Genomic DNA, 17464 nt, shown 5'->3' on the forward strand with positions numbered 1-17464 from the left:
GTATGCAGTTCTGCTGCAAAAAGAATGAAATATAAAAAGGTTGATATATCAGCCCTTTTATTTTCTATGAAATGTGCAACTTTTAGGTAGAAACAGCATTGCTAAATCTCCACAGGACACTTTGCTAGCAGTAAAAAGAAAATAAATCAATCAACATTTCAGAAGAAAAAATAGTAAGCTGTGATTCTCTTGCTGTTCTTTTCAATTAAAAAAAAATAAATTAATCAACACAAATGGACATGCCATCTCAATAAATAAAACCTCCTGTGGTTAACTTGTCATTTTAAAAATGAATTAAATGAAAAGGATAATTTTCTGCAGTGTACCCAACCATTTAAATACTAAGTAATTTCAGAAAAACATGAAACATCCTTAAAGAAGGCCTGATCATTTCATATTGACTATGGCTGTTTACAAATGGCAAAGCACTCCATGCCCCATACAGAGTATACAAGGAAATAATTTTCACATTGAACATAGCTCTCTTAGAAAATAAAGGAACCACTCTACACAATACACTCTTTTATAACATGCAATGTTTAGGGAATAGTAAATCATCATCCTTCAAAAAAAGGTGCAGGTGCTCTAAAATCATCTTAGAACTAATGATTTTAGAAAGAAGTGTCAAAATTTTAAATGTAAAATGCAGTCTTAAAGTTGGTTTCACCTAGCTTTTTTTTTTTTTTTTAATGGTACCAGGAATTGAACCCAGAGTTTGTGCTTGCTAGGCAAGGCTCTACCACTGAGCTATACCCCTAGCCCTTTTTTAAAAATTTGAGACAGGGTTTCACTAAATTGTCCAAGCATTCCTCCTGCTTCAGTCTTCTGAGCAGCTGGGATTTCAGGCATGTGCTACTGCACCCAGCACTTTCTTCTTATTTGTGACTTGCACCTGTTCCACTACCTATGATAAATGCCATGGATCAAATACCATAACAAATTTCCTCTCACTCTTAGGGCCAGCAAAGGTTAGCTTGGTTCTAGGCAAGACTAAAGCAGGTCTCATCAAAAATCCACCAAGAGATTTCCAAGGCTGATGTTAGGGCGAGCAGATCACGTTGTTGTGACTCAGGAGCCATCTCCAGGCCAAACTTCCTCCAGGATAGCCCTGAACTATGCTGGCTGCCTCAGGTATGGGCCAGATGCTCCCTTGTCATGCATCCTAGAGCCGGAAACAAAGGCTAAATGGGCAGAGCAACATTTATTTGGAGCCAACCTCCATCTATCAGATGCTTTGTTGATAAGAGCTCAGTCAGTGATTCTGGAGCAGTTCCTCCCAACAGATGGGCTGTGAAAACACCTCTCTCTCCAGCCACAGCTCATAGGAATAGTAGAAATCTTCTGGAAGATCCAACCTCTGCCCCAGAACACTCTGCAAGCAGTTATCGACAGGTGAAAATTCAGAGTCCTGGGGTTTGTCATATCGGCGGCTGTTAAAAGCCTCGATGTTGGCTCTCAAGGTGCATTCTTCTGCTTGGAAGTCCCATGGCCTGGCATCAATGTCTGCATTGAGAAGAAAGAAATAAAAAAAAGTATACCACCAAGACACCACTTCTCTTCTATAGAGCATGGTCTACGGGATTCCATCAGTGAAACTGCTCAGAACTCTTTTATAAAGAACAATGTACAAATTAAATATATAGCATGCTGACATTTAGGTTTAGAAGATACACATATGCCCTCCAACATAAGTTTGTATAAACAGAAACTATTTTGGAAGGGTGGTCTCGAAATTGTGTACAGTAGTTACCTCTGAAAAAGAAAACAAGGAGGCATACTAGATAGGGGCTCTGATACTGAGCAACGTCTCTAGCCCTTTTTAAGAATTTTATTTCAAGATAGGTCTTGCTAAATTGCTGGGTTCTCAAACTTGCAATCCTCCTGCCTCAGTCTCCCAAGTAGTTGAGATTAGCAACCTGGCTTATATTTCCTTTTCTTTATCCTACTTTCTTTAAAAAAATATTTTTAGTTGTATTTGGACACAATGCCTTTATTTCATTTATTTTTATGTGCTGCTGAGGATCAAACCTAGGGCCCTGCACGTGTTAGGCAAGCGCTCTACCTCTGAGCCACAACTCCAGTCCCTCTTTATTCTCCTTTCTTACTAGTTAGTTATATATTATGTTTTCCAAAAAAGATAATTAAATATCCATTATTGAGCTTTCCCTAGGGCAAGGAATAAGAGTTTTCTATTTGAATGCAGTCATCAGCTCTCAAGAGAAAGAACAAGAGGAGTGGACATGGAGAATGAGAATGGGCTGGGGGTGTAGCTCAGTGGTAGAGCACATTCTTAGCCTGAACCCTGGGTTCAATCCTCAGCATCACCTGGCTCCCCACAAAAAATAAATAAATAAAAATGAATGGACCAATTATTAAGACTTTCTCAATTCCTTGAAATCTCCCCTAGCACATGACAAATTGGTCATGGAAGTAAAAGCAGAAAACATAATCTGTTTTGCTTTCATTTTTCAGAGCTAGAGATAGAAATTTCACAAATTTCTTATGTACTACATTCAGTAGCTATTTTTTGTCTTTCCAATTAATGGGTATTGAACTCAGAGGTACTTCACACTGAGTTATATCCCCAGCTCTTTTTAGTTTTTATTTTGGGACAGGATCTCACTATATTGCTGAAGCTGGCCTCAAAATTGGATTCTCTCAGATTATAGGTGTGCACTACTACTCCAAACAGCCTATTCAATGATTTATCATAAAAAGTGATAAAAAAGTTTGTGTTTGAGTTCATAAGGGCAGCAACCAGAGGTATGTCATTTTCAGGATAAAACATTTTTATGCTTTGGGCTGGGGTTTTAGCTCAGTGGTAGAGTACTTGTCTAATATGGGTGAAGCACTGGGTTCAATCCTCAGCACCACATAAAAATAAAGATATTGTGTTCATCTACAACTAAAAAATATTTTAAAATTTTATGCTTTAAAAATGCATAAGAAGGGCTGGGATTGTGGCTCAGTGGTAGAGCGCTCGCCTAGCTGGGTGGGACCCGGGTTCGATCCTCAGCACCATATAAAAATAAAGGCATTGTGTTGTGTCCATCTACACCTAAAAAATAAATATTAAAAAAATGCATAAGAACTTATATAGCAAATTGCACTTTATGTCTTACAGTAGAAGTTACATGCTGGCTTGTTATATACCAGCAATATATACCCAAATGCTTCCCTTAGTTCTCTGAGTTCTTTATTGCAGCAACCTCTAAAATTTAAGCAGCTTGCAAATTCCAGAAAAAATAAGTTATTCATCACCTTACTAAAGTTTTTTTTTTTTGTTTTTGGTGTGTGTTGTATTGTGATGTGAACTCAGGAGTGCTTTACTACTAAGCCCCCTTTTATTTTTATTTTGAGACAGGGTGGCATTGAACTTGTAAACTTCCTGCCTTATCCTACAGAGTATCTGGGATTATAGATGTGCAAAACTGTGCCTGGTATAAAAACTCTTAAATACAATTATGGAAATAATGGTTATATCCCACTACACCAAATGCAATACCATGGGGGGAAAAAACTTTCCCATATAACATTTTTCCAAACTCCATTCAATCTTAGTATAAGTTCTGATTGCTCAACCAGATATTATGCCTCCTGATATCAGTCTATATGTTAGTTTCCAACATTGGCTAGGAGTTATGATAGCCAAACAAGTTTAAATTGAATTTACCAAACCTTAAGATCTAACTTTCAGCATATAGGTAATAACATGGATAAAGAAATAAGGTAAATGGTACTTCAAGACAATTGGTCTAGTTAATGTTATGGAGGAAAGAAGACTGCTATATTCAAAATGAATTAACATATATAATAGCCTGATGCAATTTGAGATTGTGAATAGGATTCTGACTTGGGAAAAACAGCAATAAAGAACACCTTGCGGGTGATTCTGAGTATTGAGTATTTACATGGACCATGTTAAAATTTTTATAAAAGAAAAAAAAAAAAAAGAACACTTTGCGGGGCTGGGTTGTGGCTCAGTGATACAGCACTTGCCTAGCATGTGTGAGGCACTAGGTTTGATCCTCAGTACCACATAGAAAAATAATAATAAAGGTATTCTGTCCATCTACAACTAAAAAATATATAGTGATATATATATAATATTTATATATATAATTAAAAAGAACATTTTGGGACAATGTAAGAATTATGAATATGGACTTGATTATTGGAAAAAAAAGAAAATATATTGGTATGAAAAGATAGAGTTGGGGCTGGGGTTGTAGCTTGCCTAACACATATGAGGCACTGGGTCTGATCCTCAGCACCCACATAAAACAAACAAATAAATAAAATTTTTAAAAAGAGAGGTAATGTTAACTAAAAAGAGATTATAAAGAAGTATATACTATTTACTTTCTTTTTAATGAAATATACATAGAAAAGGATCTGGAAGAACATACAATGTCAACGATGGCAACCTATTGTGGTACAAATATGATGTATATTCAACGGTGTAGTAAAATGTTTTATTGTATTTTATCTTTTTTTTCTAACTGCTTTGTAATAATTTAAAAAAATGTCATAAGCCAGGTGTGGTAGTGTATGCCTGTAATCCCAGCTACTTGGGAAGCTCAGGCAGGAAGATTACAAGGCCAGCCTCGACTCCACAACTAAGTAAGACCCTGTCTCAAAATAAAAAATAAAAAGGGCTGGTGATGTAGCTGGGTGGGGTAGCATCCTGAGTTCATTTCCCAGTACTGAAAAAAAAAATTAAATTTAAAAAAATCTTTTGAAGAAAAGATCATTGAAAGGAATATTTTGGAAAGGAGTGTTTCTCTCAATTTACTTGCTTTTTTCCCCCAAATAGATATATAAAAATTGGAAAAAAAGATACATATACTTTATAATAAGCTACTTATCATACCATATGTTAGTTCAATACATGTACATGTTGTATAATTTTCAGATCAAGGTAGGTATATCTCCTCAAACATTTTTCATTTCTTTGTGGTAAAAATATTCAATATTCTTTGTCCTTTTTTCTCTTTCCTTCCTTCTTTTATCTTTTTTCCTTTTTTCTTATTTTTTTTTGCAGTACTGGGGATTGAACCTTGGGCCTTATATATGCTAAGCAAGTGCCCTACCACTGAGCTACAGCCCTAACTCTCTTCTAGCTTTTCTGAAATATCAATTTACTTCTTTTATCAAATAGGTTTTCATAGTAGGGCGTTAAAAAGTTTGGTGTATCAGCCTCTGACCTATTTTCTCATCTAAAATATGTAACACATATTTCTCATCTAAAATATGTAACAATTCATGCCAAAAGAATAGAGACAAATGTTTATTTAATTTTGTTTAAATCCTGGGCATCTCCTGGAAGTCAACAGCTTTGAGAATACTCACCATTCCCATAAGCCCAGTCATCGTTCATGCGGTGGCGCACTTTCTGGTAAATGGCTGACATGGTTTTCATGTTGCTTTTCCTCCACTGGCGCCCCAGGTACTTGGTCTGTATCTTTAGCAGCTTCAAGACATAAAGTTGCAGCATGGCCTGTTTGACTTTGAGGGCCCGTTTTAAGATTGGTGCTGATTTAAACACCACCAGCATCTGTCCAATGAAAGGGGGTGGGGGTAAAGAAAAAGAAAAAGATATAAAGATATAAAGGAAAAAGATATGAACTTTATAAAGATACAAAGTTTCTTGGAATTTCCAACTGACAAATTAAACCTAAGAAAGCCTTGGGGAGCTATTGGGAATATAAGGTCTAGATCCTACTTAGATTTATTTTTTATTTTTTTATTTTTTCCTACTTAGATTTAGTCTTCAAGAATATAGAGAGCTTGGGGCTGGGGTTATAGCTCAGCGGTAGAGCATTCGCCTACCACATGCGAGGCCCTGGGTTTGATCCTCAGCACCACGTAGAAACAAATAAATAAAATAAAGGTATTTTGTCCAACTACAACTAAAAAAAAAAAAAAAAAAAAGAATATAGAGGGCTTGTGGCTCAGAGTGCTTGCCTAGCATGAATGAGGCACTGGGTTCTATCTCCAGCACCATATTAAAAAAATAAAGGTATATATATATATACACACACACACACACACACACACACACACACACACACACACATATATATACACACACATTATATATTTTATATATATAAAGAATGTGTCTCTTAAAAAAAAATGAATATACAGGAATCACCCAAGAAAACTTGGAATGGAACCACCATTTGACCCAGTCATCCCACTCCTTGGTATACCCAAAGGACTTAAAATCAGCATACTATAGTGACACGCCACATCAATGTTTATAGCAGCTCAATTCACAATAACTAAACTATGGAACCAAGCCAGGTGCCCTTCAACAGATGAAAGAAACTGTGGTATATATACACAATGGAATATTACTCAACCTTAAAGAAGAATGAAATTATGGCATTTGCAGGTAAATGGATGGAACTGGAGAATATTATGCTAAGCAAAATAAGTCAATCCTAAAGAACCAAAGGCCTAATATTCTCTCTGATTGGTGGATGCTAATTCACAATAAGTGGGTGAGGAGAATAGAGGTATTCTGGACTAGAGAGAGGGGATTGAGGGGAGGGGAGGGGGCACAGAGGTAGGGATGATAGTGGAATGAACTGGACATTATTTCCTTATGTACATGTATGATTACATGACCTGTGTAATTCTACATCATGTACAATAAGACAAATGAGAAGTTATACTCCATTAATGTATGACGGGTCAAAAATGCATTCTATGGGGCTGGGGATATGGTCAAGAGGTAGCGTGCTCACCTGGCATGTGTGGGCCGCTGAGTTTGATCCTCAGCACCACATAAAAATAAAGATGTTGTGTCCACCAAAAACTATAAAATAAATATTAAAAAATTCTCTCTCTCTCTCTCAAAATGCATTCTACTGTCATGTATAACTAATTAGAACAAATAAAAATATTTAAAAAAGAATACAGAGAAATCATTCTAAAGTTTCTAATATTCAAGGGGCATGGCAAAAGAAATTTTGTCTGCCATAAATCCCATTTCCACTGTTACCAGTTTTTTGTATATATCCTGAAGATAATTCTAAGTATACTTTTGTTTTTCTAATACTAATGAGAGGCAACTATCAACAGTATCCTATTATACTGTTCCATATCTTTGTTTTTATTTTACAAAATAACCTAAAAATTATTCCATACCAGTATAACACTGCCTCATTCTTTTTAATGGTTATATAAAGACTTACCATCATTTCAGTCCTACATTAATGGGCATTTAGATTGTTTCTGAGACAGCTAAGTTAGCTTTGTAGTTGTAGGGGGTTAACAAACATAACACAATATTGGGAGTTAAAAAACAGACCAGTCTTTAATGCTATAAAATTAAGATAACACACCAGGAGACAGGAGGTTGGAAAGTCACTTCAGCCAACTATATGGTTGGCAGATGTACCAAAAACAGAGTGAAGAAAAACAAGATGTTTAAAATCAAATCCACTGAGGCTGGTAAATGATCTGTCCTGCTCCAAAAACCAATTAGAAACTTTCCCAGGTGATAAGAAAAAATTCCAGGAGGTAAGAGACAAATGCATGTGTTAAATAGTCACTAAAGTAACATATGTTGCCTTTGCTTTATTTGCATAGTAAAACTCACACTTTAGTGAAGACGTAAGGTGGGAATGAGACATGACATTGAGAGACTGGGTCCCTGCCTACCCTATAGATCTTTTTCCTTTGTTGGAGGTTAGCCTGGGATTTGTGTCTCCCACATGCTACTTTCCTTCTGCTTGAACATGAGAATACAAAGCCTTGTTCCAGGGCTAATGTTCCTTTATTTGATTCTTCTGATAAAGATCACAAATACCCAAAGAGCCAGTAATATTTCCAATCTTTGGTTATTACCTACAATGCCTTAATGAGTAATGTTACACTTGTGTCATTTGGAATGTGTGAACTACCAACCCTAAAGGAATGTCCATATTCAGTTCCCCGGTGAACAATCGTTTTATTTCGAATAAGCACCCAGAATTAGGAGGTGATGAAACTTATGTAGCATCCAGTGTCTAAGATCTCATAAAGCACGTTGTGCATAATACTTATTAATGATTAAAAAATTCAGTCAGATACTTCTGTGATTTAAAGCCCCACTCACCATGGTCCTGGAATGTTTCCATTTGGTCAGTTTATTGAGCAGCCTCAGGAGGTTGATGCAAGAAAAGAGATTTCTCCAGCAGAACTGGTTGTTGTCTCCAGCTTCCTGAAATAAAGAACATCCATCATTTTCTCAACACAAGGTTTGTAATACCCTCAGAAGCCTGCAAATCACTGTTGATCAGTTTAGGTTAGGGTTTCCAATATGGAATGCTACCTCCTTATCTTCATGCTCTTTACACACTTAAGATCTCAGAGCACATAATATCCTTCACTTGGAAACCTACTCAGCTGAGATGGGGGTATTGCTCAGTGGTAGGGCACTTGCCTATTATGTGCAAAACCCTGGGTCTGGTCCCCTGCATGCACAATGGCCAAACCAAAATCTTGGAAATTCCTCAAGTCTACAATGTGACAGGAGAATGCAAGAGTAGGGAGGTATATGTAGAAGTGGGCTATTGTCTGGCAACCAGAAAATTACCTCCTCCTCCCCTAGATTAATTTGATGCCAGCAAGACAGGCATACATCTAATGTAGAATGAACATCCAAGAGTTTTGAGGGTATTAGTCTTTCCTAATTCCTAATATTGAGAGTCAAAAAGTTTCTCAAAAACTTTATAAATAGTATTTAGAAATAATATTCTTCCTATAATAAATGTTCAGTATTGTGCTTAGAACTAGTCCCAGGAGAAGCTGGGCTTGGTGGCACATAATCCCAGCTAATCAGGAGGTAGGAAGATCACAGGTTTGAGAACAGCCTCAGCAACTTAGCAAGATCCTGTCTCAAAAAATAAAAAGAGTTGGGGATATAATTCAGTGGTAGAGAGCCCCTAGCTTTGATCCCCAGCCCCCAAAACAAAAACATTTACCTATGTTCCACAATCACAAATAAGTTATTTGTTTGGTAATATACCTTGAGTCTAAGGATTCATTTCAGGGACATCACATCCTACCCTATCAGAAGATCTCCAAGATGCACTACCAGGGTTCTGTTCTGAAAGATCCTAGCTGAGTGAGCCAAGCCAAATAAAAACCCAGGCAACACCAATTATGTGGATAAGTAAGAGAGATCACCAAGAACAGAATGTTTTCTTCTTTTTGGACTGAGGGAATCAGTTTGGTCAAAATCTGAACACTAGAAGGGACTTAGCTATTCTAGTCCAATTCTGTCATCCATAGAAGTAAACACTAAGGCCAAGAGAGAAGGGGCTTGTACAAGGTCACACATGAGTGCTCAACCATAAGTGCCTAATCTCTATTGAATCTGAAGACTGTTTTCTGTTCAATTTCTAGTTACATTGCTTTCTGAGCTTCCTGAAGACCCGAGGGTAGAGAAACCCCTTCTGATATCCTGCTACAATTCCAGCAGAAGATAACTGTGACAATGAAAAACAACAAGAGCTGGGTGTAGCTCACTGATAGAGTACTTTCCTAGTATGTGTGAAGTTCTGGGTTCAATCTGCAGCACTGCAAAAAAACAATTATGTGGATAATTCTAATCTCCTCAAAAAACCCCACAAAGACTAATAACAAAAAACAGTAAGGTTTCCTGCTTAAAAAGCGTAACATCAGACTTGAGTTCAGTCAGCCTATGATCAGACTGAACTTTTAAAGCAGGGCTCTGACTGTGAAATCCGATATATCTGAAACTCCTCAATAGCTTATTGAAGTCTGTAAGTGATGATTCTTACTTTCTAATTACAAACCAGCTCTGCATTGAGAAATCAAAGTTATTGATATTAATTTATTTTCTAATGAATGTAGGAGAATTTTATAGCTATAGGAAAGTCAAATGTTCATCTAATGACCCAATCCCTCCCCTTTAACTGATGAAAATCCTATATAGTCTATAGAAACCTGCTCAAGATCCCTTCTTGGCAAAAACAGATCTGTCTGTCTTTTATATATTTCCAGCTACTAATTCTTTGTTTTGTGCTTCAGGTTATCATGTCTGTCATCCTTGCATTTATTTGAAACTATTACAAAAAAAAATTGCTAGATTTAATATTCAATGACTGCAAATTCACAATAGCTTTTCTCAGCAAATGATTCTTTGATCAATTTCTTTATTATGGCTCATATAACTGAAAACAAAGTCATATTTTTTATTTTAGATTTTCTTTTCCCACATCATTATAGAATAATTCCCTTATCATATGGGTTTCTGACAGGTTACGGCTAGATTTAAGGACCTAGATCTAGGTATCATAAAAGAGAGTAATGGTTCTCAAGTGGAGTTAATAGGTAAGGAAGAAGAAAATTTCAAGATCCTTCTGAGTACTTTAGTGAATACATGTGCCTTGGAAGGAATGTATGCATATGAGTTTGGAAAATCCCCCCAGAGATTCTAATCTCCTCAAGAATCCATTATAGAAATAGTGACCAACAGGAAAATTGATAAAATGCTAAATTTTCTTTTAATCCATGGTTCTTTCTCTGTATAAATAATTCATGGAAATTGATATATACTTTGTGGTATATATCAAATATAGTATGTGTGAAGTTCTGGGTTTAATTTGCAGCACTGCAAAAACAAAACAAAACAAAAAAATTATGTGGATAATTCTAATCTCCTCAAAAAACCCCACAAAAACTAATAACAAAAACCAGGTTTCCTGCTTAAAAAGTGTAACATCAGACTTGAGTTCAGTCAGCCTATGATCAGACTGAACTTTTATAGCAAGGCTCTGAGTGTGAAATATGATATATTTTTATCTGTGATAGAAAAACAATAATGCTTAAGGTATCATTGGTTTTAAATAGTGATGGTGAATAGTAGAATAAAGATTTTATTTTAAATCAAGGTCATAAATCATTGGTTAATAATGCTTTAAAGGAATGTTATAGAACTTAGTGTTTGAACATAATGATTACATTCCAAAAAGAAAACCAAAACAGGGGCTGGGGTTGTGGCTCAGCGGTAGAGGGCTCACCTAGCACATGTGAGGCATTGGGTTCAATCCTCAGCACCACATAAAAATAAATAAATAAAATAAAAGTATTGTATCCAATTATAAAAAACTAAAAAATATTTAAAAAAAGAAAAGAAAACCAAAACAACAGAAATCTGAGGTGTCTGGAAATATCTGGATTAGGAAGTTATAAAAACTAAATTCAATAAGGTTGATGAAAGGATTCAGTATATAATTTTAAGTGATGTGAACATATTTCTATAAGTTTTTCTGAAAAGATATTAAATCCAAATTTGAGCAATTTTGATGACCTACGTTTTTGAAATTAACTTAATAATTTCACTTGCTTAGATCTGAAAGGAAATGTCAAATATTTCTTTGCAAATGGCTAGTCATGCAATTTCTGCTCCACTGTTGACTGACTCTATGTAGCCCACTGTTTCACCACTCTGTTTCCTCATCACTAAAGGGTGGCATTGGGCAAGATAGGGACCAAGACACTTCTAACTCTGGTACTGCATGATTCCATAAATACTACCTTTTCCTCATTCCTTCTCCTGAATCTACATGTGGACAGCTTGAATACCCACACTGTTCAAAACATGTCCTCCTGTGTATGTGATACTGATATTATTAAATGACATTCTATAGCATGGGAGGGAATAATCATTTGGAACTTCAGGTCAGCTTTGTAGCAGTGACAATAGATTCACAAAACCTTTTTCACATTTTCTTTGCCCAAATCTGTTAGAAAGGAGAAGAATGAAACCAGGTGTGGTAGTACATGCTTATGATCTCAGTTACTCAGTAGGCTAAGGCGGGAGGATTGCTGAGCTACATCCCCAACCCTTTTTATACTCCACTACTTATTTTTTTTAAATACTTCTCTTTTACTATTGGACGTTTATCTCAGTTTTTCCCATCTAACCTCAAACAAATACCCTTTCATATTTTTCTGATCTCACTAAGTTGCTTAGGGCCTCACTAAATTGCGGAGACTGGCCTCAATCTTGCAGTACTCTTGATTCAGCCTACTGAGTTGCTGGGCATGCACCACCATGCCTGGCTGCATGATTTCTCTTTAGGTCTTATAGGCCCACAAAGAAAACCGACCTAAAAACTTGCCCACATTTCACAATACTCTAAAGCAGTGTTCTTTAAACACTGTTATTGCACATACCTACCATAAAATAATCTTTGTGTACTCCCACATATATCTATGTTGGCTCATACATTATAAATGCATCATTATAATAACATTACATTATAATGTATATATAAAGAAAGAAAAAAGACATTAATATATATAAACGATCTACTATCCCCCAAAACATCAATTTGTGCCACTGCTCTAAACAACCATCCAGATGTTGAGCATCCGACAGGCTGGGCTGTATCCACTGCCTTTTACAGCCATACCTAACTTCCCCATAATCATATATTCACCGTCCTTCATTTAAGTTTAGAATCGAAATTTAATTTTGTCCTACCTATAGAATTTGAATACAGACAATGGAGATCCAGAAACCTTAATTCCTCCTACAGTAGGTGGGAGGGGAAACTGCTTAGTACATGGGTGAGGATGACCTATTCTAAAGCTAACCCTTTTGACAGAACGGAAAGAATTCAGAAATAATATGCCATTAACTATTTCATGTCCACCATGCTACGCAGCTGGAGTTCCAAATGAAACTGAATTGAATTCAATTAAAATTCAGAAAACATAAAAATATGAACCAAGACTACCTTAGCCCAGTAACTCTATTTCTAGGAGTCTCTTTTAGGGAAATAATCAGAAAAATATGAAAGGATATTTGTTTGAGGTTAGATAGGGAAAACTGTCCAATAGTAAAAGAGAAGTATTTAAAAAAAATAAGTAGTGGAGTATAATTAATAATTGTATTCTCAAGAATGTTTAAGGGGGCTGAAGTATATAGCTCAGTTGTAGAGAACCTGCTTAGCATGCATGAAGCCCTGGGTTTGATCACAAGCACCACCAAAAAAATGTTTAATAAAGTCATATTGTGAACACAAATTTTACTATGACAAGTGAAACACAACTATATAAAATCCTTATTTTTAAAAAAATAATGTATCTATATGCTTGAGATATTATTTAAAATAAATCCTATACTTAAATAGCCAGTACATTTTCTGTGCTTTCAATTTGTTAAGACTTAGAAAGGATAAAATTTTACTCTTATAAACATCAGCGTTTTTTCTGAGTACAGAAGTTGTCAGTTTAAATAAATCATTATAATGAGATCCCATATGGGTAAACTTGTTAATCAAGGAAGGCCATGACTGGGCACAGGGAATATACTTGCAATGTATATTCAAGAGAAAAAGAGCAGGAAAGATGGTGGAATGAGATAGACATCATTACCCTAGGTACATGTATGACTGCACATATGGTGCAATGCTATGTTGTGTACAGAGAAATGAAAAGTTGTGCTGCAATTGTGTACAGTGAGTCAAAATGCCTTCTGCTGTCATATATACCTAATTAAAATAAATAAATTAATTAATAAAAATAATTTTTAAAAAATAAGAAAAAAAATCTGTGGTTACTAAACAAAACCACCAGGTGCCACTATTGTTCCACAGAAAGGACTAGCATGACTTTTTTTTTTTACTTAATTAAGAAGGATCAATGGCCAGGTGTGGTGATGCTGGCCTATAATCCTAGCTACTTGGGAGGCTGAGGTAGGAGGATTGGAAATTTGAGGCCAGTTTGGGCAGTTTAGGAAGACCCCATCTCAAAATTAAAAATTAAAAGGGCTAGGAGCTGGGTATGGTGGTGCACACCTGTAATCCCAGCGGCTTGGGAAGCAAAGACAGGAGGGTCTCGAGTTCAAAGCCAGCCTCAGCAATGTCGAGGCCCTAAGCAACTCAGTAAGATCCTGTCTCTAAATAAAATACAAAATAGGGCTGGGGGTGTGGCTCAGTGGTCAAGTGCCCCTGAGTTCAGTCTCCAGCAGTCAATCCACCCCCCCAAATTAAAAGGGCTAGGGATATAATTCAGTGGTAGAGCACCTATGGGTTCAATCCCTAATACTGCTAGGAAAAAAAAAAAGGATACATGCTTCACGCTTTCACCTACTCTTGGATAATAATAAAGTCTTTCAGAAGGCATAATAATCATTTCGGTAATTTTATGCTCATATTCCAAAAGGTCAGTTGCAAGTGATGTGAAAATATAGTTCTCATCAATTTCTGTATATGAATCAACGCAGTTGGAATGGTATCAAAGAATAAAATTCAAGCCTAAAAACTGTCTTTTTGTTCTTTTTTTTTTTTTCTCATTAAACTTTGTTTTAATGGGTCTCAAAATTCTGTGACAGATTTTTGGTCAAGTTGTTTCCATTAAAAAGTACTGATTTTAAAAAACTAATAACTTAAAACTGCCACACACAAAAAAACAAAATGGTCCACAAAACATTTTCCTTTCCTTCTGAAGGTTTTACGATGCATTGTTATCATTAACCAGTCTTTTACTATTAAACTTAAATGGCCAATTGAGACAAACAGTTCTGAGACCGTTCTTCCACTACTGATTAAGACTGGGGTGGCAGGTATTAGGGGTAATATTCATTTAGCCTTCTGAGCTTTCTGGGCAGACTTGGTGACCTTGCCAGCTCCAGCAGCCTTCTTGTCCACTGCTTTGATGACACCCACAGCAACTGTCTGCCTCATATCACGAACAGCAAAACGACCCAGAGGAGGATAGTCAGAGAAGCTCTCAACACACATGGGCTTTCCTGGAACCATGTCAACGATGGCAGCATCACCAGATTTCAAGAATTTAGGGCCATCTTCCAGCTTCTTACCAGAACGGCGATCAATCTTTTCTTTCAGCTCGGCAAACTTGCAAGCAATGTGAGCTGTGTGACAATCCAGTATAGGAGCATAGCCAGCACTGATTTGGCTTGGATGGTTCAGGATAATCACCTGAGCAGTGAAACCAGCTGCTTCCATTGGTGGGTCATTTTTGCTGTCACCAGCAACATTGCCACCGCGAACATCTTTGACAGACACGTTCTTGACATTGAAGCCCACATTGTCTCCAGGAAGAGCTTCACTCAGAGCTTCATGGTGCATTTCAATAGACTTTACTTCAGTTGTGACATTGACTGGAGCAAAGGTGACCACCATGCCAGGCTTGAGAACACCAGTCTCCACTCGGCCCACAGGGACAGTACCAATACCACCAATTTTGTAGACATCCTGGAGGGGCAGACACAAAGGCTTGTCAGTTGGACGAGTTGGTGGCAGGATGCAATCTAAAGCTTCAAGCAATGTGGTTCCACTGGCACTGCCATCTTTACGGGTGACTTTCCATCCCTTGAACCAAGGCATATTAGCACTTGGCTCCAACATGTTGTCACCATTCCAACCAGAAATTGGCACAAATGCTACTGTGTCAGGGTTGTAGCCAATTTTCTTAATGTAGGTGCTGACTTCCTTGACGATTTCCTCATATCTCTTCTGACTGTAGGGTGGCTCAGTGGAATCCATTTTGTTAGCACCAACGATTAATTGTTTCACACCCAATGTGTAGGCCAGAAGGGCATGCTCACGGGTCTGCCCATTCTTGGAGATACCAGCTTCAAATTCACCAACACGAGCAGCAACAATCAGGACAGCACAGTCAGCCTGAGATGTGCCTGTAATCATGTTTTTGATAAAGTCTCTGTGTCCTGGGGCATCAATGATAGTCACATAATACTTGCTGGTTTCAAATTTCCACAGGGAGATGTCAATGGTGATACCACGCTCACGTTCAGCTTTCAGTTTATCCAAGACCCAGGCATACTTGAAGGAGCCCTTTCCCATCTCAGCAGCTTCCTTCTCAAATTTTTCAATGGTTCTTTTGTCGATCCCACCACATTTGTAGATCAGATGGCCAGTAGTGGTAGACTTGCCCGAATCTACGTGTCCAATGACAATGATGTTGATGTGAGTCTTTTCCTTTCCCATTTTGGCTTTGATTTAGCGGTGGTTTTCACGACACCTGTGTTCTGGCGGCAAACCCGTTGCGAAAAAGTGTCTTTTTGTTCTGAAATATTCTACTAACAGTAGAATTTTAATGCTACTGTGTACTACTGTTTTTGTATAAAATGTATCCTTCATTCAACTATGAATGGCAGGGATGCATGTCTTTATCCTGACTCTGCTATTTCCCACTGTAATGTCTTGGCAGTTAGTTCTCCATTTACAAAATAGTAATATCAAACTCATAGAGTTGTTTTAAAGATTGAATATAATCATGTAAATAAGCTGTTTAGACAATTTGTTATTTCTATGTAGGAGTAAAAAGTTTCCAGTTTTTCTAGCTACTGAGACCACATCTAAATAAGACAGGGAATCTCTGTCCTGGTGGCAAAAATATGCTAGATTGGTATCCTCAGGGTCTTTAATCTCAGGTCTAATTTGGGGTCTGTTACCTGTGAGGAGTGTACTCTATGAGCAGACAGTTTCATCTACTGGGAACTCAGTTTTCTCATCTTTGAAATATAAGGGAATTGGGTCAGTGGCTCTTAAGTCCCCTCCAGGCAAAACTCCTATGGGTCATAAAACCTGTACCACAGAAATATATTTTTGCATAATACACTTGTTTGACTTAACATTTTTCAGGTATTAAAGTTGGAGGAAAAAAGGGTTGTAGCACCCATGGGTACCACCATTCAATCATTTAGCATTTATTGAAGTCTTCAATGTACCAGACATAGTGCTAGATTCTAGGGACATAAAAATAAAGATGGTGTTATCCCCCCATCAAGAAGTTTACCATCAAATTGAGAAAGTTGCAGATAAGTAATTATAATGCAATAGGATGAGGTTAGGGACTGTAGTATTCTAAAGAACTGTGGCAATAAATGATGAGGTAGACAACTTATCTTTATACTTTTTGGTCAGTCAGTTGCAGGGAATTCAGAATAACTCAGAGGAACTTTTCTGATTAGCCTAGAGCTCTTTTCAGAATGAGGAACTTTTTGGAATATCCTTCTATGGCTATACTGACTTTTGCCTCAGAGAGGCAAGGTATTTTCTGAAGTACATGCCTTGTTTTTTATAACTAATATGAAAATGAGAAGCAAATGGGCTATAGCAGAAAGAAGATAATTGTGCTCAGTAGAAATTCTGCCATTTAGCATAGATGTTCACATTGAATTTCAGTCCCATTATCTTTCTAAATTCCTTCTCCTCCTCAATGTTTTTCACTGACTCTTTTCTCTAAAACATGCTAAGCTCAGCTTTTCCAAATCATTCGCAACTGGGTCAGCAGCTCTTAAACCCCTACAGCCTCTACACACTTGCCAATATGCCTTCATTAATCTGAGACTCCCAAACTAGGACATTATGGGACTGGAGAAGAAATGAAAGAGCAAATGCCAGCTTCTGCCACCTGGAAATTTCAAAGGCTACTAAATCCCCATAGG

General features: G+C 36.9%; 1 protein-coding gene and 1 pseudogene across 1 annotated transcript in view; both read right to left on the reverse strand.

The window, feature by feature from the left end:
• Nucleotides 1–1252: 1252 nt before the first annotated feature.
• The window catches only part of Strip2 (striatin interacting protein 2), a 45552-nt gene continuing 29340 nt past the window's right edge, over nucleotides 1253–17464 (reverse strand). Inside the window, exons 19-21 of the mRNA XM_027950150.2 lie at nucleotides 8111–8215; nucleotides 5353–5557; nucleotides 1253–1503 (exon numbers count right to left, since the gene is read on the reverse strand). Of these exons, the coding sequence (XP_027805951.1) occupies nucleotides 1253–1503; nucleotides 5353–5557; nucleotides 8111–8215 (561 nt within the window). The remainder of the gene's footprint in view (nucleotides 1504–5352; nucleotides 5558–8110; nucleotides 8216–17464) is intronic.
• Nucleotides 14495–16061, reverse strand: LOC114104136 (elongation factor 1-alpha 1 pseudogene; annotated as a pseudogene).

This window comes from Marmota flaviventris, chromosome 1 (assembly GCF_047511675.1).
Source record: "Marmota flaviventris isolate mMarFla1 chromosome 1, mMarFla1.hap1, whole genome shotgun sequence".
Lineage (NCBI taxonomy): Eukaryota > Metazoa > Chordata > Mammalia > Rodentia > Sciuridae > Marmota > Marmota flaviventris.